Source organism: Schistocerca piceifrons, chromosome 3, assembly GCF_021461385.2.
Source record: "Schistocerca piceifrons isolate TAMUIC-IGC-003096 chromosome 3, iqSchPice1.1, whole genome shotgun sequence".
Classification (NCBI taxonomy): domain Eukaryota; kingdom Metazoa; phylum Arthropoda; class Insecta; order Orthoptera; family Acrididae; genus Schistocerca; species Schistocerca piceifrons.
The window spans coordinates 285,406,675-285,433,837 of NC_060140.1; the positions used below are offsets into that span (position 1 = coordinate 285,406,675).

Genomic DNA, 27,163 nt, shown 5'->3' on the forward strand with positions numbered 1-27,163 from the left:
AAAAGTTATCACTGTGTAGAAAGCTTAGATACAAAAAAGTTTTGTCTAGAGCAACATATAGAAGCAAGTGACTGTCAACTTAAACTGAAGGAGGGCTCTTTTATAATTGTAACAGTATATAGGTCCCCTTCACGAAACTTTCATTTATTCCTGGAAAACTTGGATGCCTTGTTGTGCTATCTGTCAGATAGGGGAAAGCAAATTATTATTTGTGGGGACTTCAATGTTGATTCACTGAAAGAGTGTAATAGGAAGAATGACCTGGAAGTCTTGCTCGGTTCATTCAATTTGACATCTGTCATTAATTTTCCTACTCGGGTGATGATGATGGCATGTGACGGGGGCCTCCCGTCGGGTAGACCGCTTGCCTGGTGTAAGTCTTTCGATTTGACGCCACTTCGGCAACTTGCGTTTCAATAGGTATGAAATGATGATGATTAGGACAACACAACACCCAGCCCCTGGGGAATCAAACCCGGGCCCTTAGGATTGACAGTCTGTCGCGCTGACCACTCAGCTACCGGAGGTGGACTCCTACCCGGGTAGTAAAGGACAACAGTACCTTGATAGATAAAATTTTTATAGATCAAGATAGGTTTTAAAAAAACATAAATTTTTGTCCTGTTGAGAATGGGCTTTCTGATCATGTTGCTGAGCTAGTTACAGTATATGACATAGCTCCATTCAGTAATTCAAAACTACCCTCCAAAGTTGTGCATTCAATTAATGACTCAACAATTAGAAATTTCAGAGAAAATCTTCAGCAGTTAGACTGGGATGAGGTGTACAAGGAACCCAATGCTAATTTAAAATATAACTTATTTCACGATACACTTGTAAGAGAATTTGAAAACTGTTTCCCCAAGAAAGTAGTTAAATCTAATTATAAGAAACCATGCAAAAAGCATTGGCTTACTAAAGGAATAAAAATATCCTGTAACCACAAAAGGGAACTGTATCTAACAACAAGAAAGAGTAATAACCCAGAAACAGCCAAATATTACAAAATCTACTGTGCTACGTTAAGAAAGGTTATTAAAAAGTCCAGAAGCATGTGCATCATGTCTGAGATTAATACCTCTGATAACAAAATCAAAGCAATTTGGAATATTATTACAAGGGAGACAGGGCAACCAAGATTACAGGATTATGGCATCACCATCAAAGCGAATGGAACCTTGATAAACAACAACCCGGAAGTCAGAAACATTTTGAATAATCATTTTTTAAATGTTGTAGAGAAAATAGGATCTAAATGTTCATTAGAAGAAGCAAGGCAGTTAATGGAAGAGGCCTTACCCACACCATTTGATACAATTGAAATTCCACCCACCTCTCCTTCTGAAATTAAGAAGGTAATAAACTCCCTCAAGAATAAAAGCTCACATGGAATTGATGGCATTTTCAGCAGGATAATAAAAGCTTGTTCCCAGGAAATAAGTGGGATTCTTAGCCACATATGTAATAGCTCTCTGAAGCAGGGTATTTTTCCAGATAGACTGAAGTATGACATTGTTAAACCACTGCATAAAAAAGGGGATACATCTGAAGTCAACAACTACTGCCCAATCTCTCTTCTGACTGCCTTATCCAAAATTCTTGAAAAAGTAATGTATTGTGGAGTATCTTCACACCTTTGTAAAAATAAAGTTTTAACAAAATGTCAGTTTGGTTTCCAGAAGGGTTTTTCAACAGAAAATGCTGTATATACTTTCACTAATGAAATATTAAATGCTCTGAGTAACCGGAAGTCACCCGTTGGGATTTTTTGTGATCTATCAAAGGCATTTGATTGTGTAAATCATGGAATACTTCTAGATAAGCTTAAGTACTGTGGTATTAATGGAACAGTGCTCAAATGGTTTAAATCATACCTAACTGGAAGAGTGCAGAAAGCTGAAATAAGCAGTTCACATAATATGCAAAAAACTGGTGATTTCTCAAACTGGGGAACAATCAAGGATGGGGTGCCACAAGGTTTGGTCTTGGGTCCTCTGCTGTTCTTAATATATATTAATGACGTGCCATTCTATATTCACGAAGATGCAAAGCTGGTACTTTTTGCTGATGATACAAGTATAGCTATCACACCCAACAGACAAGAATTAGCTGGTGAAATTGTAAACGATGTTTTTCAGAAAATCATTAAGTGGTTCTCTGCAAAGAGGTTCTCATTAAACTTTGACAAAATGCAGTATATACAGTTCCACACAGTAAATGGAATAACACCATTAATAAATATAGACTTCAATCAGAAATCGGTAACTAAGGTAGTATATCCAAAATTTCTAGGTGTATGCATTGATGAGGGGTTGAACCGGAAAAAACACACTGAGGATCTGCTGAAACATTTGAGTTCATCTACTTATGCTATTAGGGTCATTGCAAATTTTGGTGATATGCATCTGAGTAAATTAACTTACTACACCTATTTTCATTCTCTGCTTTCGTATGGCATCATATTCTGGCGTAACTCATCGTTGAGTAAAAGAGTGTTCATTGCACAAAAGCGCGTAATCAGAATAATTGCTGGAGCTCATCCAAGATCATCCTGCAGACACTTATTTAAAGAGCTAGAGATCTTCACTGTAGCCTCACAATATGTATATTCACTTACGAAATTTGTTATTAATAATCCGAACGAATTCAAAAGTAATAGCAGTGTACATGGCTACAACACTAGGAGAAAGGATGATCTTCACTACTCAAGGTTAAATCTAACTTTGGCTCAGAAGGGGGTAAATTATGCTGCCACAGAAGTCTTTGGTCACTTACCTAATAGCATCAAAAGTCTGGCAGATAGCCATATAGCATTTAAAAGAAAATTAAAAGAATTTCTTCATGGCAACTCCTTCTACTCATTAGATGAATTTTTGGATATAGTAAGTGGGTAATTTCCCCAACCCCCCTACAAAAAAAAAAAAAAAAAAAAAAAAAAAAAAATTACAAATATTAAGTGTCATGTAATATTTTGTGTAATGTAGTATCTTGTATGGACACCTTTTATGAACCTGACATGTTCCACATCATTACAAAATGTTGTATTCATGATCTATGGAACAAGTACTAATCTAATCTAATCTAATCTAATCTACCAATCCCCCTAACCAAACCATTTGAGGTGTCTTTCACTGAAACTGAAATTGAGCCAGTGGGGCTCACGTCGCCTCTTTTGGGGAAACCTGCTTTGTCCCACGTCAAGAGGAAGAAAATGCAAAAGGATAGGGCCTATTGATGGCCAGCAGTTCAAATGTATGGTGAATAATGGTACCGCTTAGGGAAATGGCCACTAAGACAGGGTGGAACACCAGGGTCACTCAGGGTGTATGCCTGGGAGACTCATTCAACATGTTGAAGAGTCTGTTCCAGCAGACACTGAGGGAACAGGGTGCAACCAACTACAGATTGTGGTGCACATGGGGGTGAATGCCTGTTGTCTGGTCTTCAAGGTCATACCTGGATCATTCCTGAGACTGGCAGAAAAGGTTGAGAAGACTAGCCTTGTGCATAGAGTTTCAACAAAGCTTGCAGTTTGCAGCATTGTCTCCAGAACTGATCATGGACTCCTAGTTGTGAGTCGAGTGGAAGGACTGAACTTTGAAGGTTCTGTGACTAGCTAGGCTGTGAAATTCTGGACTTGTGCTGTGAGGTTGAGAACTGTAGGACACCCCTAAAGGGTCAGGTGAGCACTAAAAATCAGAGGCTGATAAGCAGGTACATGACTCTGTGTGTGGGATGGACACAAGGGTGTTTTAGACTAGGCAACATGGCAGCTGCAGGAGACTGCGAGGTATAAGGCCCAAAAGAATGCCCCACAGAGATGAAAATATTAATAGCCTAGTAGTTTAACTGCTGAAACATTCACAACAAAGTGCCTGAGATCAAACAACTCCTGAAAAGCACTGAATCTCACATGATGTTAAGTACAGAAAGTTGATTAGAATCTGAAATTGGCAACAGTTAGATTTTTGGGGAGAATTTAAGTGTTTATAGAAAGGATAGGCTAATGGGAAATGGAGGGTATATGTCTGTCGCAGTAGTCAAGAAACTCAAATCCACCAAGACAAAAATTGAAGCTGAATGCCAGATTGTTTGGGGATGACTCAGTATCAGGGGTGGGCATAAAATGGTAACTGGATCCTTCTGTTGCCCACCTGACACACCTCCTATAGTAACTGAAAATTTTAGAGAACTTCTCAGTTTGGTAGTATGTAAGTTTCCCACTCATACAGTAATCATCAGTGGAGACTTAAATCATCCAAACATCAACTGGGAAAATTATACTTTTGATAGTGGTGGGTGTGACAAGACATCCCATGAAACATCAGTAAATGCCTTCTCTGAAAACTACCTAGAACAAATAGTTTGGAACCCTACTCATGATGGGAATATATGAGATCTAATGGCAATAAGTAAACCTGGTATGTTTGAGTGTGTCCACATCAAAACAGGTATCAGTGACCACAGTGCAGTTTTGGCACAATGATTACTAGAGTACAAAGGACAACTAAAACAAGTAGAATGATACAGATGTTCAATAAACTAGATCAGAAAGCAATAGTGTCACACCTCAATGAGGAACTTGAAATTTTCAGCACAGGACAGGAGCATGTAGATGACCTATGGCTCAGGTTAAAAAAAGTTGACCACACACTGGATTGATATGCATGTAGTATAATAGTTCCATGGTGTAGAGTCATTGTAAAGAATCTTAAAGAAACAGAGACTACTGCTTAATAGGTGTGAAACAAAGCATAGGGCTATAGATAGAGAGATGCTGAATGAAAAGCATCCAGCTGTCAAGAGAGCAGTATGTGGAGCCTTCAGTAACTACCATCACAGAATATTGTCAAATCATCTTTCACAAAACCTAAAGAACTTCTGCTCATATGTAAAGGTTGTTCAGTGGCACCTGATGTTAGTGTACAGTCACTTACGAATGAAGCAAGAACTGAAATTGAGGATAGAAAAACTGAAATACTCAACTCCCTTTTCAAACGTTCCTTTACAAAGAAAAATCCAGGAGAAAATGTCGCAATTAAATCCTTGTACCACTGGAAAGATGAGTGAAAAAAGTGTTACGGTCAGTAGTGTTGAGAAACAGCTAAAATGAAGGAAGCTTCAGGGTCCAATGGAAACCCTATCAGATTCTATATTGAATTTGCAGTTGAGTTTGCCACTCTAACTGTAATCTGTCACAGATACCTCAAACAAAAAACTGTATGCAGTTGCCGGAAGAAAGCACAGATCACACACATTTACAGCAAAGGTAGTAGAAGTGATCCACAAAACTACTGTCCAATATCCATTACATCAATTTGTTGAACATATTCTGGGCTAAAACATAATGAGTTATCTTGAACAGAATAACCTCCTCCATGGCAACCAGCATGGATTCCAGAAACACTGATCATGTGAAACGCAACTCACACTTTTCTCACATAACGTACTGAAAGCTTTGGATGAAGGTAATCAAGTAGATGCAGTATTTCTTATCAAAAAGCATTTGACTCAGTGGCATGTCTACACTTCTTGTCAAAAGTATGATCATATGAGGTTCAAGAAAAAAATTTTGTCTCGACTGAGGATTCTTTGACAGAGATGATGCAGCAGTTTATCCTGGATGGAGAGTTATTGTCAGATGTAGGATTAACTTTGAGTATGCCCCACAGAAATTTGTTGGGATCCTTGCTGTTCATTTTGTATATTAATGATTTTGTGGAGAATATTAATAGTAACCTCATACTACTTGCAGTTGACACAGTTATCTATAGTGAATCACTGCTGAAAAAACTGCATAAATATTCAGTCAAGTCTTGATAAGATTTCAAGGTGCTGCAAAGTTGGGCAACTTGCTTTAAATATTCAGAAATGTAAAATTTTGTACTTCACAAAATGAAGAAATGAAGTATCATATGACTATAACATCAACAAGTCACAGATGGAATCAGCCAATGCCTACAAGTACCTGGATATAACATTTTGTAGGAATATGAAATAGAATAACACATGGCTCACTCATGGGTGAAGCAGGTGGTAAACCTCAGTTTATTGCCAGAATACTGGGAAACTGCAATCGGTCTGCAAAAGAGATTGCTTACAAGGCACTCATCTGACTCATTCTGGAGTATTTCTCAAATGTATGGGATCTGTACCAAACAGGATTAACAGCAGATGTCGAACATGTACCGAGAAGGGCAGCACAAGTGTTGACCTAAGGGAGAGTGTCACAGAGATGATGAAGAACCTGAACTGAAAGACTCTCGAAGATAGATATAAACTATCATGAGACAACCTATTTACTAAGTTCCAAGAACTGCCTTTAAATGATGATATTAGGAATATGCCACAACCTCCTACTTATTACTCACAAAGAGGTCATGAGGGAAAGATTAGAGTAATTACAGCACACAAAGAGGCATTTAAACAAACATTCTTCCCATGCTCCATGTGTGAATGGAACCAGTAGGACCCCTAACAATTGGTACAATGAGATGCATCATATATCATTAAAATCCTGAGCTGGTTGTAGGGCCGAGCGAGGTGGCGCAGTGGTTAGCACACTGGACTCGCATTCGGGAGGACGTCGGTTCAATCCCATCTCCAGCCATCCTGATTTAGGTTTTGCGTGATTTCCCTAAATTGCTTCAGGCAAATGCTGGGATGGTTCCTTTGAAAGGGCACAGCCGATTTCCTTCCTCATCCTTCCCTCACCCAAGCTTGCGCTCCGTCTCTAATGACCTCGTTGTTGACGGGATGTTAAACACTAATTTCCTCCTCCTGGTTGTAGGGCCCTGCCCATAATACTCCAAACATTTTCAATTGGGAGAGATCTGGTGATCTTCCTGGCCAAAGTAGGGTTTGGCAAGCATGAAGACAAGCTGTAGAAACTCTTGCCATCTGCAGGTGAGCATTATCCTACTGAAATGTAAGCCCAGGATGGCCTTCAATTAAGGGCAACAGAACAAGGCATAGAATATTGTTGATGTACCACTGTGCTGTAAAGGTGCCATGGGAGGTTCTGCTATGAAAATAAATGGTAACCCAGACTATTGCTCCTGGTTATCTGGCTATATGGCAAGTGACAGTTAAGTTAGTATCCCACTATTGTGTCTCCAGGAATGTGTTCAGCTTTGAATCTCATTGACTGGAGTAGAATTTTCTTCAGTGATGAGCCCCACTTTGAACTGAGCCCTGATGACCAGTGAAGATGTCTCTGGAGAAGTCCTGGACAGCAGTGGAATACCAACCTGAGTGTTTCTTGCCATACAGTCTGGCAATGAGGGGCAATAGTCTGGGGTGCCATTTCTTTTCATAACAGGACCCTTTTGATTGTCATATCCTTATAGCACAGTGGTGGTAGTGGTAGTAGTAGTAGTAGTAGTAATAGTAGTAGTAGTATGTTAATCTGCATTACAGCTGGTCTTGTCATGGGTTAAGCATCTTCCACTTTTGTCTGTCCATAGCCAGTCTTTCCATTTCTGAATAATTGTCTCCATTGATATTGTCCAGCTTTTGATATCTTCTTTTTCCTCTTCCCCTTTTTCCCTCCACCATTTCTTCTATTCCTTCCTTCAATAAACAGACCCTCCTCAAACACTGTCCAATACAGTTCCATTTTCTCTTTCTGATGACTTTCAGCATGTTTATTTCTTCTCCAACTATTCTTAATACTTCTTCATTCCTTACTCAGTCTTTCCATTTCACTTTTTCCATTCCTCTCCATACCCACATCTCTAGCACCTCCAATCTTCTTTCATCTTCCTTCCTCAAAGTCCAGGTCTCCGCACCACACAGTGAAACACTCCAGATGTAACATTTGGCCAGTCTTTTCCTCAGATCTTTGTTTAGTAGTCTGCAAAGTGGTACATCAATCATATTAAACCCTCCCCCCCCCTTTTGTTGTTGTCCATGTTGAGCCAACTTGGACTTACATTTCAGCAAGATGATGCCTGCGCACACACAGCTAGACTTTCTACTGCTTGTCTTTGTGTTTGCAAAACCCTTCTTTGGCCAGCAAGGTTGCTGAATCTCTTCTCAGTGGAGAACATTTGATGCTTTAACATGCCAGTTGGACAGATTGTGGCATGATATTCCTCTGGACATCCAACAACACTGTCAATCAACAATTTTAGTGTACTGTATAAACATGTCCTAGCAGTGCTCGTCACGCCACTTTTATGCTATACAATGGACACCATAAGTTGTTCAAGAACCTGAGCAATATTTTGAAACCATGATGCTTGAGACAGTGAACTCCTGTGTTTTGCCTCTACTTTTGATGTAAATATGCCATTCTCACATGTTGATAATATTTGTTGTTTAGATAATGATTTAAGATGGAAGCTGGTTAAAAATAACAATTGGAAATTATACAAATTATTACTGTAATAGCTTTTGGTGATTTTAAGATGCATTTCCTGAACTGTCAGGAAATGTTTTTAACTTAAACAGGTTGTTAGAGAAATGTAATTTGGCAGTGTTGTGGGAGATAGAGGGATCAGAGTTATCAAGAAAGTACTGCATGTTAATGTTTTGTAATTTGTAGCAACAGAATTTCAGTTTCAACTGCATAAAATTATGTAAATGATTGTTACTTCCATGTGTCACCCATGCTTTCAGGGAGACACTTTGGCCTGTTTGTTTCATATCATGCTTGCCTCATGAGAATCATGTGTGGTGTAGGCAGTGTTTACAGCTTGCATTTCTCCCCTCTGTCTGTCTTATGTATTGGCACTATGATTACATTATTTCATCCTTCTGGTAACTTCTTTGTCCTCCAAATAAGGTAGGTAATGTTGATTGTGTTGTCTACCACCATTTTGCCTCCTCACATCAGTTACTGACTCATTGTCTCCATTTCTGTTATTATTATAGATGTCACTTATAGCCTGTGCAACCTCATCTTACTTGGAAGTTGTGACTGTTTTTGTTCTATGTTAAATCCTTTTCCAGTTTGCCTTCAGGTTGTTTACAAATCAGCAGACCACAAAAATACTTTGCAAGTATTCTGAAGTTCTCCTTTTCACTACTGGTCAGATCCTCTTTATTGTCTCATAAACAGCTCTCTGCCCACATATCCAGCGAGAATCTTTTGCAATTCCCAAAAAGATTCTACAGTTGTTTTTCCTAAGATTTCCCCAAGCATCATCCAGTTCTTGCTTCATCCTGTTATCTTGTTCATTTTGTTATTGTGGCCACTTTCTTGTTCATTGTAAGTACAAAATTGAATATTCCAGGCTATTCTTGTTGCTCCAGTCTCTTCAGACTTTCCTGCAGTTCTCTACTGTTTCATCACAGTCCTTGTTCTGATATCAGTGTTTCTTTTTCTTTTCTTTGTTTCCCTACACTTTAGCCTGCTTACCCTTTCATGTTTCCCTTTCATAGTAATTTCAATTCCCTTCTCACATTTGTCCTGATTACATATTAATTTGTGCGTCTTGGTGTTTCTGGTTGTTCTGTACAACTGCAGCTGCCTAATTCTGTTTGGAATCCAATGACAATAGACTTCTTTGAGATAATGATCAAATTCTATTTGCTTATTCTTGATCATAATGTTTATGATCCATTTAGTGTTTATTTGTCTGATTGCTACACAGTAAATACGGGATTCCTCAATACAGATGAATGGGCTTTCCCATGCCTTTCCATTACTGAGTTTGCTTCTTATTTGTGTTATCAATGCTCTCATTTTGTGCTCTCATCATAGTTCACTCAACCTTTCTCCACTTTCATTTCTTGTTAAATTTGCTTGGCACTCCCCTGTTATTCCCATATGTTGTTACTCTCTTGCCATCTGTGCATTATAATCATTGGCAAGTGTCCTCACTTGTCTATGTGGTATGCTTCTCAGTCCATCATCTAGTCTCTCCAAAAAATTCACTCCCAGTTTTGGGGTCTTTCCTGTTCTTGTCATTAGTTAGTGCATGTCTGTTAGTTTTCTATACTATTTGTTCCCTGCTTGGAAAGTGAGTGGTGATAGCCTCTTTGACTCAGACTTCACTTTAATTATGCTGTCCAAATATATCAAAGCATATAATTGTGTTGAAACTTCCTGGCAGATTAAAACTGTGTGCCTGACCGAGACTCGAACTCGGGACCTTTGCCTTCCGCGGGCAAGTGCTCTACCATCTGAACTACCAAAGCACGACTCACGCCTGGTACTCACAGCTTTACTTCTGCCAGTATCTCGTCTCCTACCTTCCAAACTTTACAGAAGCTCTCCTGCGAACCTTGCAGAACTAGCACTCCTGAAAGAAAGGATACTGCGGAGACATGGCTTAGCCACAGCCTGGAGGATGTTTCCAGAATGAGATTTTCACTCTGCAGTGGAGTGTGCGCTGACATGAAACTTCCTGGCAAGGTAGGAGGTAGGAGGTGGAAGGTAGGAGACGAGATACTGGCAGAAGTAAAGCTGTGAGTACCGGGCGTGAGTCGTGCTTCGGTAGCTCAGATGGTAGAGCACTTGCCCGCGAAAGGCAAAGGTCCCAAGTTCAAGTCTCGGTCGGGCACACAGTTTTAATCTGCCAGGAAGTTTCATGTCAGTGCACACTCCGCTGCAGAGTGAAAATCTCATTCTGGCATATAATTGTGTGTTTTTTTTCCCCCATTTTGTTTTCTAGTTTTCCTTCAGCACTATATAGCCTTCCAACCTCATTGTATCTTCTTCCCTGTAACTTGTATTTGCAAGGCTAGTATCCCAACGCTGCACTCTTTCATCTTGTGTCTTACTTGTTCAAGTTTACTGTCTTGGTTATTGTCTGTATGCATCTGGTTCCCATTCTAAAAATCCTTTTAACTTTAATCGTTTTTGATTCCAACACATGCTTCTCAGCTAGATCTTCAGAATCTTAAGGCTTGCTTGTATTGTCTTCATCAATACCAGACTGACCTCCTTGAGTAATCTTGATTAGACTGTGTGCTCCATCCCATGAGCTAACGAGGAATATTTGTTGGATGGTTTGTGGTTGTCAGTTAATGACTGAGACTGGTAGCACCAAAAGTTGAATTCAGGCTGACTGCTCATGGCATGGGGAACTGTTACCTTTGGTAGCCACCAGCCTGATATTTTTTGACGGCTCTTCCACAGCCTCTGCCCATTGGAAGTCCAATTTCTCTTTCAGCTTTGAGACTGTTAGCTAATCTTCACCTGTAATTCTAGACAGAGGTTCTTACTGGGTGCTATCATAGGAAGCTAGTCAGACACAAGTTTATTCATTTATTATTGTGAGGCTATCTGCTGATATGGAACTGCGAAAAATATATTATAACAGTTGGAAGTGTTTCATTTACATGAGAGTAATCCAGAGTAAAGTGCAAACACACACGTACACACATTCCACTTTCCTTCTCCATCACTTGTGAGTTGGGGCTCCTTATTTCCAATACATTAAAACAAGTAATCTAAAAGAAATTCCCTAGTTAACAATGTGTCTACATTGGTTGTGATTATGTTAGTTGTCAGTATTCATTTCAGATGTAAACTACAATGGCTGCTTCTGCCTGTTAAAATGTAAATTGCCCAATTCACATTCCTGAAGGCTCTGCTTTGTCATGGGATTTACACAACTTGATGAGTGAAAAAATCAATGAATGATTCAAATGTTGCTTCTTGTAACAACAAAATTTACAATGTTTTTCCTGACAAATTTTTGATTCAAACACATCAATAATACTGTGTTGTTTTGCTTGTTTTTGTTCAACAGCATATTGCAGAAAGGCACTTTACATTGCCTAAGACACTAGAAGTTACATTTCAACTATAAATGTACAAGTCGAAAGTGTCAGAATGGTTTGAGAAAGTTGTAACATTCAATAACATATCTGAAGCATAAAATAAACTTCACTTTTATGCAACATAAGTTTGAAAAAGAAACTGAACTTATGTAGGATATATATTACCTGAATGGGAACATCAGCTAGTTTAGGATTTTCTCCACAAGCTGTCAACAGATCCTTGGCAAAGTCTCTGTAAGCAAACTGTAAGTCTCTGTTTAGCATCAGTCCAATCTGCTGATCTGGAATTGCCAAAAATATATTACAACAGTTGGAAGTGTTTCATTTATATGAGAATAATGTTGAATAAATCACACACACACACACACACACACACACACAGGTTGATCTGTATTTTGTACTTACTGGACATGTCAAGCCATACATGTATTTCACTCTGATCTAATGTCTCCTCATCTGCAAGACGGCCTAAGCCCATCCTTGCAACAAGGGCATCAGTGAAGTTCTCAGTGAAATAAAGAGCACCCCACGCATCTCCATTTTTCACTGCATTAACAGCACTTTGCGGATCAGGATAATAATCCTGTAAAATGAATGAAACTATTAGACTGTGTTTTATCATGTCATAATTACTGATCTTATTTTATTATTATACATTAGTTATAAGTTTAAAAAACTCACTATTTGTACTTGTTTTCAAAAGTTTGTTTAAGTTTGATGATTCAGATATGGCTAAAATTTTAAATAAGAAGGGTTGTAACAAAATAACAGCTTTCATTATAGTTAGAATAGTTGGATTTATACGAGTATCACTGGCAGTATCAAATACTTAATATTAATAGCATAATTTTCTCACATGCAGTTGGGAAGTGTTCATCTTCTTGAGGATCGAACAGGTCAAGGCAGAAATAAAAAGTGACTCACGGGATTTTGTCATATGGAAGTACAGATGACAAAGGTGATGCACAGTGAACCACGTGAATTTTCTAACAAAACAGCAAGAAAGCTTTTAAAATAAATACCTTATTCCAAAATAACTAATACAGTGACAGACCTGATTGAAACGTGATTTGCAAACGACAGCAATAGTGGGATTTAACCTAGTATTTTTAAAACCTGACAGCCTACAAAACACAGGTGTGCGTAAATGAAGAAACACATTCAGTATCCCGTCCACACCCCAACCTTCTCTCACAACCCCCCCCCCCCCCCCCCCACTTTCCCAAAAAAAGAACATACATGTGTGTACAGGCCACATTACCCACAAGCTGGCAAAAGTCTTTCAACTAGATGCTAGTTGAATGTCTTGCATATCAGTATTTGTCTTTCTTTATTCTCACAGTCTCTGTGTTGATTTTCTGAGGCTCAGCTGGCTGTTGCAATTACTATTCACAGGTTGCAGAATGACAAAGTTTATCTCTTAAACTCACATCCAATAACTCCTAAACTCCTATTCAGTAAGTTACAATGCTAACCACTATGCAATGAAGATTGGAATATTGTGATGGAATTATAATGAGATTAAAATTTTATTGACAGATGAACTGCAGTGTGTTATTGTGATGGAAGTTTCAGCATCAAGCACAAAGTAAAGGAGTGTGTTCACTTCAGAACAACATATTAGACCACTACTGTTGACATCACAAGTTTGAAGCTGATGTTAGGTGTAACCTCAAAGTTTTCAGATATGGTGGGATCCAAAGAAAATGTCATGCATAACTAATCTGATCTTGAAAAAGATTTCAGTTTGTAGCAGGGTCTGAGAACAAGCTCTAAATGTAAACATGTGGGCAGCTACTCTCTTCATTAAATGTAAAAATTCAGTAAAGTTTTACTATAAAATTAATAAGCTACAACTGAAGGAAGTCACACTAATAAAATAATAAGTAACATACAGATAGTAGTTTTTTACATAATTTGTCAGAAACCCTTTTCCAGTGCATCTGGTAAATGGCTTAAAATTAGTTTTTCTTACAATTTAACTTAAAAACCTGTTCACAACCCTCTGTCCAACCTCCCAACTAGGTCCTGTTTCCTTGCAGAAAAAAGAACAGTGGCTTGGAAAGGCAGAAGTGTTATTATCTTTTTTACATATTTCTGTAAGTAGTAGTGTGACTTGAAGCTCCTGAAAGCAAATACTTTCTCTTTGTCAACTTTAAAGTTTTATCAACAGATTTTTTTCTTTTTACACAAGCAGTTTACATACAGTTTTAGGAACAATAGAGTGGAATTAATATATCACAGAGAAGAATATTTGAAGAGGTATATGATTGGATAAAGGAAGGAGACAGATGAAGCACAACCTCAGATTACAAGGATGGAAAGCAGTTGTGCCCTTCAACCAACACTCTCTTGAATGCAAGTCCAGTGTGCTGACTACTGCACCAACTCACTTGGTATGTACACACACACACACACACACACACACACACACACACACACACACACAACACACACACACACACACACACACACACACACACACACAGAGAGAGAGAGAGAGAGAGAGAGAGAGAGAGAGAGAGAGAGAGAGAGAGAGAAAGAGATGGAGAGAGAGAGAGAGAGAGTGTTTGGAAATCCAGTCCTTGGATTCATAACGTATAAGTAGTATTTGCACTTTTCTTGTGTGCAATAGTGTCTTTACAACATTTATAATGGTATAAAGAAGCCATTTGGACAGCACTTTGCAAGATAGACTACTTGGATACCTCAAAGCAGGTTAGGGACATACTGCGTTCTCTGTAGCTTAGAATGTACTACAAAGTATCACTTCAAGACTTTTGGAGTGATTCTGAGGAACAGAAATTGTTTGTTTTAGGTAAGTACTTGTTCCACCACAAGTAATCACTTCACTATGGGATCAACATGTAACCTCAACTGCATGATAATATTCAGTGCATATAAGACACTAGCCAATAGAGCAGAAATCTACTTCATAGGTTGCTGCTCCCTAACAGTTCTCCAGAGGCTTGAAGCAGTTATTTTGTATGCTACACATACTAAAATATTTGCACGCCACTGAAAAGACAAGTCCCTATATTGTAGAATTTGCATCATCAAGACTGGTCTATGAATGAATGCTCTCTTCATATATGAATCAAAATTCAATCTGCAAAAATATTCATTTAATTTTGTTGAGAGTATGGCATTTTGCTAATAATTTTTTGGAATTTCTAGAGAGATAGGAAGAGTGTTTCAATTGTTTGGATAGTTTTGGTTGTTGTTTTTGCTGTGAAGTATATTTGAATCATTTACACACTTTGGGGCATTATTCTCACTGGGAACTGGGAACTGTTTACACACTTTGGGCCTTTATTTTTTATTGTCATGCTGTAACCAATTGTGCACATGCATTCTGCTGGATCATTTGGTTTTTTTTTTTAAAAAAAATCACATTTAGACCTGGTAAACAGCTTTAGATATTTCTTGAAATGTCTATTTCTTTTATTTTTAAGATAAGTGATGCATTACCTCAGAATATTAACAACTAGCAGAAGACTTTTTGATTCTACATTTTCCTCTTCATTTCACATATACAACCACTGCAAACACTGTTTTTTACAACATAATTATAGCTTTTAGTCACATTAATATTACTCACTTGTGCACTTAACACCATCTTTAAATAACAAAATACTTAATTATACATTTTGGACACTGTTGTAGTATACTGAATTTCTTGTGGCTAAGCCTTATCTTGTTCTGCAACCCTTCTGATATTCTTTCTAAGAACTATGCTATTGTTCTTTGATTATCCTTAACTTTTAGAGAGGCATATGATTCCACATTTATCAGTATGTTATTAGAAGATGTATGCTCATGTCTTGCTCACATATCTATGAAAGATTCTCATTTACCTTTATTATAGTGTCTGATTTTAAATGCTTGAGATAACGACAACCTAGGTTGGAAACACTGCAGTTTCCATCAACAGGACAGTCTTCAACATTTGAAAAATTCATCTCATGGTTTACAATGGCCAAATGGAGACCAACAGGATCTCTACCAATGGCAAGACAGAAGAGAATAACTTGCATCACCGGCAGTGCAAAAATGAACAGCATTACCCTGCAACACAAATTATTGGTATCATTATAAAACAATAATTGCATCTAGCTTATTTTAAACTAATGACTCCATTAATTTCTTATTTTAATGTATACCATATAATTCAGTTGCTTTTAAATTAGTGTAAAAGAAATCAATGAAATACAATGTGGATAAAATTATTTTGTGTACTGGGGCATGTACAGCAAAATAAACAGAAATCAATAAAATACAATTTGAATATAATTATTTTGTGTACTGGGCCACTTACTGCAAAATAAGGCAAGATTTACAAAACAAAACTTTATTTTGTGCCATCTTGCAGCATCCCCCTCCATCATTCTCACCGCAAGTTTTGGCTTTTGTTTTGTAATCTGTATTTAATTTTCCACAAAGAGATTTCAATCAGGTTTGTAAGAGCTACAGAAGCCTATACACTTAAATAAAATTCACTGTATTCATAAACATTAATTGATAACAACAGGCAGAAACTTTTTACTGTATTGAAATGATTTAATACACTTTTAAAAAATATAAGCAATAGTTATGATGTCCCATAGTACTCATATGGAACTGGCCAGTCACATTATCAAATAAAAAGGTACATACAATTTCAACCTAAAAAGAAAGTTAGCAACCATTTGTGAAGAACCCAGAATTGAGTATCTAGTTTTTAGAAAAATTACTAGGAGAAAGTAAGAGATAGGAAATATCAAACAATGGAAAATCCAGGTAATAATTATAATATCAAAAATGTAGAAAAAGACGCATTGCTACTTATGACAAAGAAGAAACATCAAGCTGCAGACCATCACAATTAACAAACATTTGCATAAACTTTCATCCATAGTCTTCATCAGTAAAAGAGAGACACACACTATTCACACACACAAGCAAGCACACCGCATACACACACGACTGTCAACTGGAGCTGCAGATGCTGCTAGATGCTGGAGATGGCGATTGTGTGTGAGTCTATATCTAAGCTGGAGAGAAGCTTAATAAATAAGAAAATGATGAATAATATTGTATTGGAAATTGTGGTACAAAAAGCAGAAACCAGATATCATCATTATGATCCAGAACATCAGTTGACTGTGTGTGTATTTTGTGCAGGGACTGAATTGAAAAATGGATGAAGAATGTATCACTAGCTTTTCACATTTATAAATGTGTCTATACAGTCATAAATGTTGTGAAATTAGTGAACAGTGTTTCACAAGCTTTTTGTACAAGGTGCACAACTTTGTTTCCCCGTTTGCCGATAGGTGGTGACAACAGTAAGTAGCGGTCGAAAGAAACAGATTGCAGACATCAGGCAGGTAGCTTGGACCTCGGTCAACATAACCTCATTCAAACATTAGTCGATTTGTGTCTGCATCATAAAGTTGTTCTTTATTGAAAATGTCAGTTTACGAGCCTAATTCTTGTCATTTGCAGGAGGTGTTACTGTTTTGTTTCAATATGAAGAAAACAGTGGCTGAGTCTCATCAAATGCTCTCAAGTACATATGGTAAGAATGCTTTTAGTGAAAGAACATATCATGAGTGGTTTCAACACTTCAAGAATGGTGATTTTAATGTCATAGATGAGCATAGTAGTGGAAGAGAGAATGTTTTCAAAGATGCAGAATTGGAGACATTGTTGAGTGAAGACTCATGTCAAACTCAAGAAGAATTGGCATGATTAGTGGGAGTGACACAGCAAGCCATTTCAAAATGTCTCAAGGCTGTGGGCATGATCCAGAAAGAAGGAACTTGGGTCCCGTGTGAGCTGAAACCAAGAGACGTTGAATGGGGTTTGTGTGTTTGTGAACAGTTGCTTCAGAGGCAAAAATGGAAGGGATTTCTGCATCGCATTGTGACCAGGGATGAAAAATGGGTTCATTATGATAACTCTAAATGCAAAAAATCATGGGGATATCCTAGCCATGCCTCCACATCCAAGGCCAAATCAAATATTCGCAGCTCCAAGATCATGCTTTGCATTTGGTGGGACCAGATCAGTGTCATATACTATGAGGTGTTAAAACCAAGTGACACAATCACAGGTGCTCATTATCGAATGCAGTTAAGGCATTCGAGCACAGCATTAAAAGACAAACAACCACAATACAGCGATAGGCATGATAAAGTGACTTTGCAGCACAACAACGCTCGGCCCCAAGTTGCAAAAGAGGTCAAAACGGAAACATTAAAATGGGAAGTCCTACCCCACCCACCATATTCTCCAGACATTGCTCCCTCTGACTATCACCTGTTTAGCTCAATGGCGCATAGCCTGGCTGACCAACACTTCTAATCTCATGAAGAAGTTGCAAATTGGATCGATTCGTGGATTGCTTCAAAAGATTAACAATTTTTTTGACACAGGAGTTGAATGATACATGTGTAACCAATTTGTTTCATTAAAGCCTCAGATGTTGGGGAAAAAATGGTGGAAGCAAAGTTGTACACCTTGTATTATGAAATAATTGTAGTGTTAGAATGTACAAACAAAATGTATTGTACATTAGATGGGCATCCACAGGAATTTATCCAAGAGAGTGTACAATTCTAATATTACCTCTTTTCATTTAACTGTTTTCGCAAGAGAATGTGTTTTGCTCAACAACTAATTTGACAGGAAGTATAGAAGGCATATTGTATGTCGAACAATATTGGTAGTTTCAGTTCAATTACTTTGAAGATAGAGTATCTGGATACCTAAAATGTGAGCATATTTCATTATGCACATTATATTTTTCTGGTATTATCAATATGAGGCCACCAATTTAGTTCTGGAGAGCAGCGAGGAGGATAAAAATCATAGAGGAAGACCATGAGATGAATACACTAAGCAGATTCAGAAGGATGTAGGTTGCAGTACGTACTGGGAGATGAAGAAGCTTGCACAGGATAGCGCAGCACAGAGAGCTGCATCAAACCAGTCTCTGGACTGAAGACCACAACAACAACAACAACAACAACATCAATATGAAATGAGTTCCAACTCTTTAATTTAACAAAATTAAACTGCAGTTCCATAATATTAATCCAGTGTGTCCAATGTGTTGGGAAATAAAGCTACAAAATCTTAAAAAAGAAAGATTTTTTCTTCATAAACCAATAATGTTAGACTGAACCTGAAAATTAAAAACCTGAAGTAGAAAAAATTTGAACACTAAGGGAATCCTGTTGGTATTAACTAAAATAGCCAGCAAAAATGACGCTGATTACTTCTCCTCAAGCTGTATGCATTGGAAATAAAATGTAGCATTTGGGTAGATGAGGGCTGTAATTCCCATCTAGCCATCCTAATTTTTTCTGTCATTTTCCTAAAATGTTGCAGGCAAATTCCAGAATTGTTCCTATTATAAGGCCACAACTGACTACATATCCCATCATTGTTAAACTAGATTTGTAATAGTGTTATATTAATTATGCTTTTTGTTCTTAAACTTTAATGTTGTGATATGTTCAGTATCCTTGTAAAAGTGATCCACAGATGAGTAAACCTACTACTACTGCTGATGCTAAACATTTAGGGAATTTATGCACACACAGAAGGGGAAGGCAGAGAGAAAGGAAGTAATGAGTAATGTGAGCCATACCCAACATTTCGCCACATCCGTAAGAAATTCTTTTGTAAAAGAGCTCTCATCTTGCCTCTCGTTGTCAGGTTTCCACAATTAGAACAATCACCACAATCATCACAGTCAACTGCTGTGGTACTTCCCATGGCTTTGGTGCCACCATTCATCTGAAAATAAAAATAATAGTTGGCATGAGCACTCATCATTCACCTGACATTTAAAACATTCACATTCAGGATTAACATTACTCTAAAGAATCAAAATGAAATAAACCATAAAATGTAACTTCAACACAAACCATTTTTCCATTATTTATAAAAAGTATACCACCATCGCTCTTTTGCAGGACATGAAAGTTTATCTATCTGATATGTCAGTGGACTTCTGTATCCCATTAATTTAACACTATAAAGTTCAAACCAAAGGACCATAAGCTTTAATACAAACCTAGTATAAGGTTCTCAAATGTATAGTTGACCAAGAAATTTATTTCAACAAATACCTTACACAATTTTTTTCTGGTTAAAAGGGTGTAATTTGGTGAGAAAATTACTGGAGTGCTGAGGGTGGTTACTGGATAACATAGAGACAGAACCCTTAACCTTTGCCTTTGGTAAACTGTGGGCCAATGGAGGTAGCATTTTACCTGGCCTTTGCCAACACTTGTTCCTTACTTACAGCACATGGGGAGCATTGATGTAGGAGCAGATGATTTCAGGCTAGGGAGTTTCATGTAAGGACTTAGAATGAAAGAAATCTCAACCTTCTCTGGAAACATTTCTAGAGATATGCACTCCACACCCTAGTACCAATTATCAAAATGTTAAAAAATATTCGCACATGTTACCACAATAACAATTCTTAATGTAGTAAATATGTTTTAATTCCTTTTACAAAAGACTTTTCCTCTAATTTTGTGTGACATGGTTAAAGTGTCTTTCATAGGGTGTGCTCTTTTAACTGGGTTGTTCTGTAACACAAACCTGTATGAATGAATCTGTTTGCAGGATCAGTGTTGCTGTCTGAAATTGTAGAAATCTACAGGTTATCCCTAATGTTTAGGGTCTAAATTATACTAAATTGAGTAATTTGAAATAAGGAATGAATGATCAGGAATTACCACCACCACCACCATCATCATTATTGTTATTATTATTATTATTATTATTATTATTCTATCAACACAAAGTGCAAGATGGAATAACAGCAATATGAAAAGGATATATTGCTACTCACCACAGTCACAGACAGGTATAATGAAAAATACTGTTAAAATATTAAGCTTTCAGACAAAATCCTTTTCCAATACAGAAAAGACACAGGCATTCAACCAAGCAGCACTCACACAAACATGGCCGCTGTCTCCGGGAACTGGTGTCTGACTTCAACTGTGTCTGTCATGAACAGCAGTCTACTTGGGTGGGCGATAGAGGTAATGAGGAGGCCTGGTATGGGGAAGGGGAGACATAGAAGGTTAGGTGCAGGGGAAGATGCTGTGCAGCCTGTGAAAGTATGCAGAGATATGTTGGGGGCAGAACAGTGTCTCTAGATGCAGTGTTGGGAGGCTGTGCTTCTGTAGGCAAAGGAGGAGGGAGGGAGGGGGGGGATAACACGGAGGGGAAAAGACTAGTAGCTGAATTTGTGAGATAGAAGCTGTGTGTATTGCTGGTGTGGGACCAGGGAAAGAGACAGATATGTGGAGGATAGGGACTAGGGAAGGTGGAGGTCGGGATGACTAGGGGATATGCTGCTGTGAAATTTCACATCTATGCAATTAAAAAAATCTGATGTTGGCAGGAATCCAGATGGTGCAGGCTGTGAAACAGTCAGTAAAGAGAAGCATATTGTGTTAGGTAGAATATTCAACAACAAGGTGGTTCAGTTTTCTCTTGGCCAAAGGTTAGTTGTGACCATTCTTGCAAACAGACAGCTAACAAGTCATTATGCTCACATAGATAGCAGCACAGTGGTTGCAGTTTAGTTCATAGATCACATTCCTGCTTCTGCCCCCCCCCCCCCCCTCTCCGTTCTCCCAGCATAGCCTCCCAACCCAGCCGTGTCCTGTGCCCACCACATTCCTGCGTGTTCACACAGTCAGCAGAGCATCTTTCCCCAGTCCTACTGTACTATCCCTTCCTTTCCTTACCCCATGCCACCTGTTTACCCACAAGCATCCGCCCCACCAGATTGCTGGCTCATGTCAGATGCAGTCGCAGTTGAGCTGCAGTGGCCATGTGTGGCTGAGCTGCGCTTCTGTGAATGTGTTTGTGTTTTCTATTTTGGAAGACTGAAAGCTTAATATTTTAGCAGTCTTTCTTCATGCCCATCTGTGTCTCAACACCTCCTCTATGCAGTGAGTAGCACTCTATTCTTTCTATATTGCTAAACAATGGAAAATACAGGATGGAATAATGACAATATTATGGAAATGATAGTTGCTACTCAGCATATAGCGGAGATGCTGAGTGCAGATAGGCACAACAAAAAGACTGTCAAACATTGCTTCCAGCCAAACAGGCCTTCATCATAATTAGACAACACACACACACACACACACACACACACACACACACACACACACACACACACACACACAGCTCACATAAATATGACCACAGTCCCTGTCTTCCAAGACCAGAGTCTGACCTTGGCAGTCAGAGACTGTGGTAATGTGTGTGTAAATTGCATTTGTGTGTGTGTGTGTGTGTGTGTGTGTGTGTGTATTTTACCTAATTCTGGTGAAGGCCTGTTTGGGCAAAAGTTTTGTTTGACAGTCATTTCATTGTGCCTTTCTGTAATTCAGTTTCCCACACTGTTGTTATTTAGTTTTTTTATACTAACATAAACAAGTTATACCACATTCCAACAACTTACATTCATAGTAACAGTTCAAGATGACGCATCCATTGCGATAGCACTTAAAATTTTCCCTCATCCTGACAAATACCCCTGTTGTTTGTTGTACAAAGAGAAATACTTCTAGGATCCTTCCAACAAGTTCCTCTTCACTTTCATAAGCCAAAAAGTTTACATAATAGCAGAAGAAACGCTCCAACCTGGGTGCATCACAGATAATCAATTATTGTTTTCCAGGGTAGGGCCTTTCAATGCTGTAGCAAGTTATGAACACATGTATCACACATATAGCTCATTCATCATCGGTGCTGCCTGAAATATTCATTTCTGGCCATGGGTTCCTCAAACACTCATTTTAATATCCTTTGTCGCCTATATAATTTTGACCTCTAAGTTTTAGGAAGTTGATTAAGAAATGCAACTGCTTGGATTCAAATTTAAGGCCAACACACATTCCTAGTTCAGTGGATAAAATCAACACTGGAAATGTTACACCAAGAGTAAAAATCATGTCTGAATTTGTATTTGTTTATAAACTATGTACAGCATTAGGAAAAATATGTTTGGATACTATTTGTTCACCATTTCAGCTCATTATAAAGTAGCATGAAAGCTGTTTATAATTGGAAAGAATGTATTTAGTTTACAAAAGAAGGTATTGCCTACAAATGTTAAATCATCATACATATATTTTCTCACCTCATGATATCCAACGCCATTGCTTGTATCTTGAATGAGTACTTCTTTTGACTGGTGGAAGTTCAGTCCAACAACTCCACTTTCTTCTGTCACATACACTGGCCCATCTTTCTTTCCCCAGTGAAGAGATGCCTGCAATTTAATCAGTAGGATTACATGAAATCCCTCTTTTAAATCAGGTGTAATAAATAAGAAACATATACATATTGCATGTAAATTGAAGGTGGAGGTGAGGAGAAAGAAAGGAAAGGGATTACTGATGTCAGCTGCATTGGAACATTGTGCAAAATCAGTGGCAATGAGTGAAAATGTGTACTGGACGAGGATTCAACCCAGGATCTCCTGCTTACTAGGCAGGTGCGTTAAACAGTGTGTCATCTGGAACATATTGTCATTGCAACTGTGTGGACTATTTTGGCAAGCCTCATAGCCAATCTACTTTTCCATCTCGTGTGGTCTATCCCCAATCCCTGCCCATTTCTTCCATGCTCCCTCCTCTGAAATTCCTGCAGCAGGTCAGACATACTTGTGCATCTGTGCTGAAGAAGATGGATCCATTGCCCATCAAGATGAATCAATCATATGAAAGTGTGGTGTCTTTTCTTTCATATGTACAATATATTTATATATTCATATAAATATTTTCTTATTTATTCATTGCACAATTCACGGATTAAATTGTTATTAATGTAACTATTATTTAATACTATTTCATTTCATGTTCCTTAACACATTGTCTGAAAGGATATTCATAACTTTTCATATTAATATAGCAAGTAAGAAAGTCTGTTGGGTGTTATATTTGTCTTTAACAGGAATGGCATTTGTTTTACAAACAGTTTTATTCTACAAGTAGTCGGTAGAATAAATATTTGGCTGATACAGATACAGGCCAAGCTTCCAAATACACTTTATGTTTTATTGGGTTTCATTGTTTTCCTAGCTGTTCGAATGTGGTACATTTACATCGACAGTGTCACTAGGGTTCTCAGCAATGAGTGTGCAACAGTTAGTCAGTTCTGCAGTGTGAGAGTGTTCAATATTTAAATATTGATGTACATTGTATTTTATTGGAAAAAGTGTGTTTTGTGAAACTGGACACAGCTGACATTGGGGTTACAGTGTGTGATGGAGTGAGCTATGGGAACTGGAAAAGGCTAATGGAAAACTATCTGAAAATGAAGAAATTATATACAGTGTCACCAAGAACAAAAATGAATACTGAAGATGTAGGTACTTGGAATGAAAACAATCTGTCTGCAATGAGCTACATATGGAGCAATTTCCAAAAAGCAGATGGAGTTTGTGAGTGATACAGAAACTGTGTTTGAGAAAATGAAAAGTTTGATGAATTATACTTGAAGGAATTGACAACATTGCAAATTGTTTGCAGAAACAAGTTGGACGAACTGAGGTTAAGAGACTATAGAGACAAGGCAACATTCTTCATAATTTTTGTAAAACAGTGAATAAATTAAAATTAGCTGGCACAAAAGTGATAGATCAGCGGAAGCTAAACTATATATTGAGAACCTTGCCAGAGTCTTTGAGCTATATCAAGGACTTGGTTGATATTTTGAAAGAAGATCAGGCACATATGTTAAAAGTAAAATTCAAATGACGCAATTAAAAGACAAGGATGAAAGTGAAGGCATAAAATCCATGAAGGCATAAAATCCAATGCATTTCATGCTGAAAAGAAAACCAGTGTGAACTACAAATATGGCAAACTGGGACATTTCAAGATGGTCTGTTGCAGGTTAGAAACAAGTAGAGTTTTATGTACATGTGTTGGACATCACCAAGGAAGTGGTCATGGCAGTTGGCAATGTGGGCAAAATAATCTGCATAGCAGTAACAATGGGTTAAGTGGTCAAAATATGCAGTATGGCAAGAGGCACTGGCATGAGACTAAATCTAGATATTTTGAACGTTTTTGATGCAAAGTCTGACACGCCCATTAAAGTATCCAAAGATGACTCACAGGCAGTTAGTTTTGCTACATATTGTTGTGTCAGCAAAAATTCAAAGTATATTGAAGTACAGTGCCATTTTCTGAATGAATATTACACAAATGGACTTACAGACATTTGTGAAGTAGACTGAGAACAGGATTCAGCAGACATTTTTACTAAATCTTTGTAAACTTTAAAGAAATATTTAATGTAACTATTTAAGCTTTGTTATTGTAATTTGATTGTAATATGAATGAATGTAGGTCTGCTGGAATGTGGTATACATATATTGACAGTGTTGAGAGGGTTCTAAACAATGAGTGTATTTATGTTTATAGCACAACAGTCAGCCAGTGCCATGCCATTAGTGTTTTCACAAAGTAAATAATGAAGTATGTTGTATTTATTTTGTGAATAAATACATTAGTGCCATTGTTTGCAACATTATAATCATTGTCAGCAGTATTAACTTTTTCTTCATCACAATCAAATCATAATGTTATTTTTCCTCCAGTGGCAACAAAGTTTCTTGTCGTGTAGATCTTGAATGTCAGGCTACAACTGATAGCTCTTTGGATTGGTGGCCCAGTGAATTAATGTGAGACTAAACTTTAGAACTTGATCCCTGGTTGCTCAAAGATTTTATTCTCGAATTTAACTTGCATTTTACTTCTTTCTGTACTTGATGTAGGTGAACAGTCCCAATTTCATTCTGTGAGTTGAATGCTGCGTTTAACAGTAAGTCTGTCCATAACTGGTTGTGTGTTAGTCTTCAGATCATAAAAATAATATGCCATTAACACTTTCAGACTGTTGATGCCTTTACTTATGATACACAGATGGTAAATAAGATTGGTTCTAATTCATGGTATTTGAATAACTTGAAATGGACCATTTGTAATTCTGCACCCTACTGCTCTTTGAGAGGTTTATCTCTATCCAGCAACATGTGCTTCAGAAAATAATGCAGTAACACAATGCCCAGAACACCTCAATATATATTTGTGACCAAAATCTGGCTAACATACTGATGACACTAACCAACATAGTCACAGTTTTTCTTCAATCAAAAGTTGACCATAGACTTTTTCTGTATTCCATTCACTTGCCCACTTTATGTAACATGAAAAACGGCTCACAAGATGTTGCAACACAAATAATTATGAAGCTCATAAATAATTTAGTAGTAAAGGAGACCAATCATCAGAATATTTAAAGTGCTGAGTCACTGATAGGCACATAAAAAGTAATGGAAAGTTGTTACCTTTAGGATAAATCTTTTTAACAAGCTTGAGAACACACACACACACACACACACACACACACACACACACACACACACACACACGCGCATAGCTACATTGTGCCAGCTGTACACACAATGCACTTGCACAGTGTGTATCTTTGTATGTGTGTGTGGATGTGTGGTCTGTGTGTGTGTGTGTGTGTGTGTGTGTGTGTGTGTGTGTGTGTGTGTGTGTGTTCTCTAATTTGTCCAAAAGCTAGCAAGTTTTCAATCTTTATTGTGTGCTTGTTCACAACTAAATGCTTTTACTGTTCAGTGTGTCATCTCCTTTACTCCAAAATTATTTATATTCCACCACAAGTTTCCTTAACAGGATTATGAAGTTCCCTGACTTCATTGTGTCAGCATAACTATCACTTTCCGTAATCCTGTCCTGTGCTCTTGGTTTTCTGTGGAGGCCATCCTCACTTGTTCTGCACATATTCATATTAAGTATCTTTTAACTTTCTTAATGAATTACACAATTACACATTCCGTGTGTCAAGTCACACATTCTGTGTGTTTCTATACACACACACACACACACACACACACACACACACACCACACAGTCACACAGAGGGATGGAGGGAGGGAGGGAGGGAGGGAGGGAGGGAGGGAGGGAGAGAGGGAGAGAGAGAGGGAGAGAGAGAGAGAGAGAGAGAGAGAAGGAGAGAGAGACAGAGAGAGAGGTATAAGTGCAAATCAGTGTCTTGGCTGTTTTGTTTTTTCTGTGCACCAAACAGTCTTATCGTTGTGAACCAATAAGTGGACTATGCCTGCCAGTACCTATTAACTGTTTTGCATCCACATATCCACACTTCAACATCTAACATGCTACCCAGGGGTCACATGTACATGGAGATACTAAGCAACCTAAAAACATACAACTTGTAATGGCTGTAATTATTAGTCCAGAAATTATGTAAAAACTCATGTAATATTGTTCAGTACACTGTCCTCAGTCACCAACAGAAATATCTGCACTTATAGCCTTTACACCCTGTATAC

General features: G+C 37.9%; 1 protein-coding gene across 1 annotated transcript in view; it reads right to left on the bottom strand.

The window, feature by feature from the left end:
• Positions 1–27,163, bottom strand: part of LOC124788203 (ABC transporter G family member 20) — a 395,732-nt gene that overhangs the window by 11,474 nt on the left and 357,095 nt on the right. The window contains exons 8-12 of the mRNA XM_047255380.1: positions 22,913–23,044; positions 19,376–19,524; positions 15,594–15,804; positions 12,142–12,319; positions 11,902–12,017 (exon numbers count right to left, since the gene is read on the bottom strand). Coding sequence (XP_047111336.1) covers positions 11,902–12,017; positions 12,142–12,319; positions 15,594–15,804; positions 19,376–19,524; positions 22,913–23,044 — 786 coding nt within the window. The remainder of the gene's footprint in view (positions 1–11,901; positions 12,018–12,141; positions 12,320–15,593; positions 15,805–19,375; positions 19,525–22,912; positions 23,045–27,163) is intronic.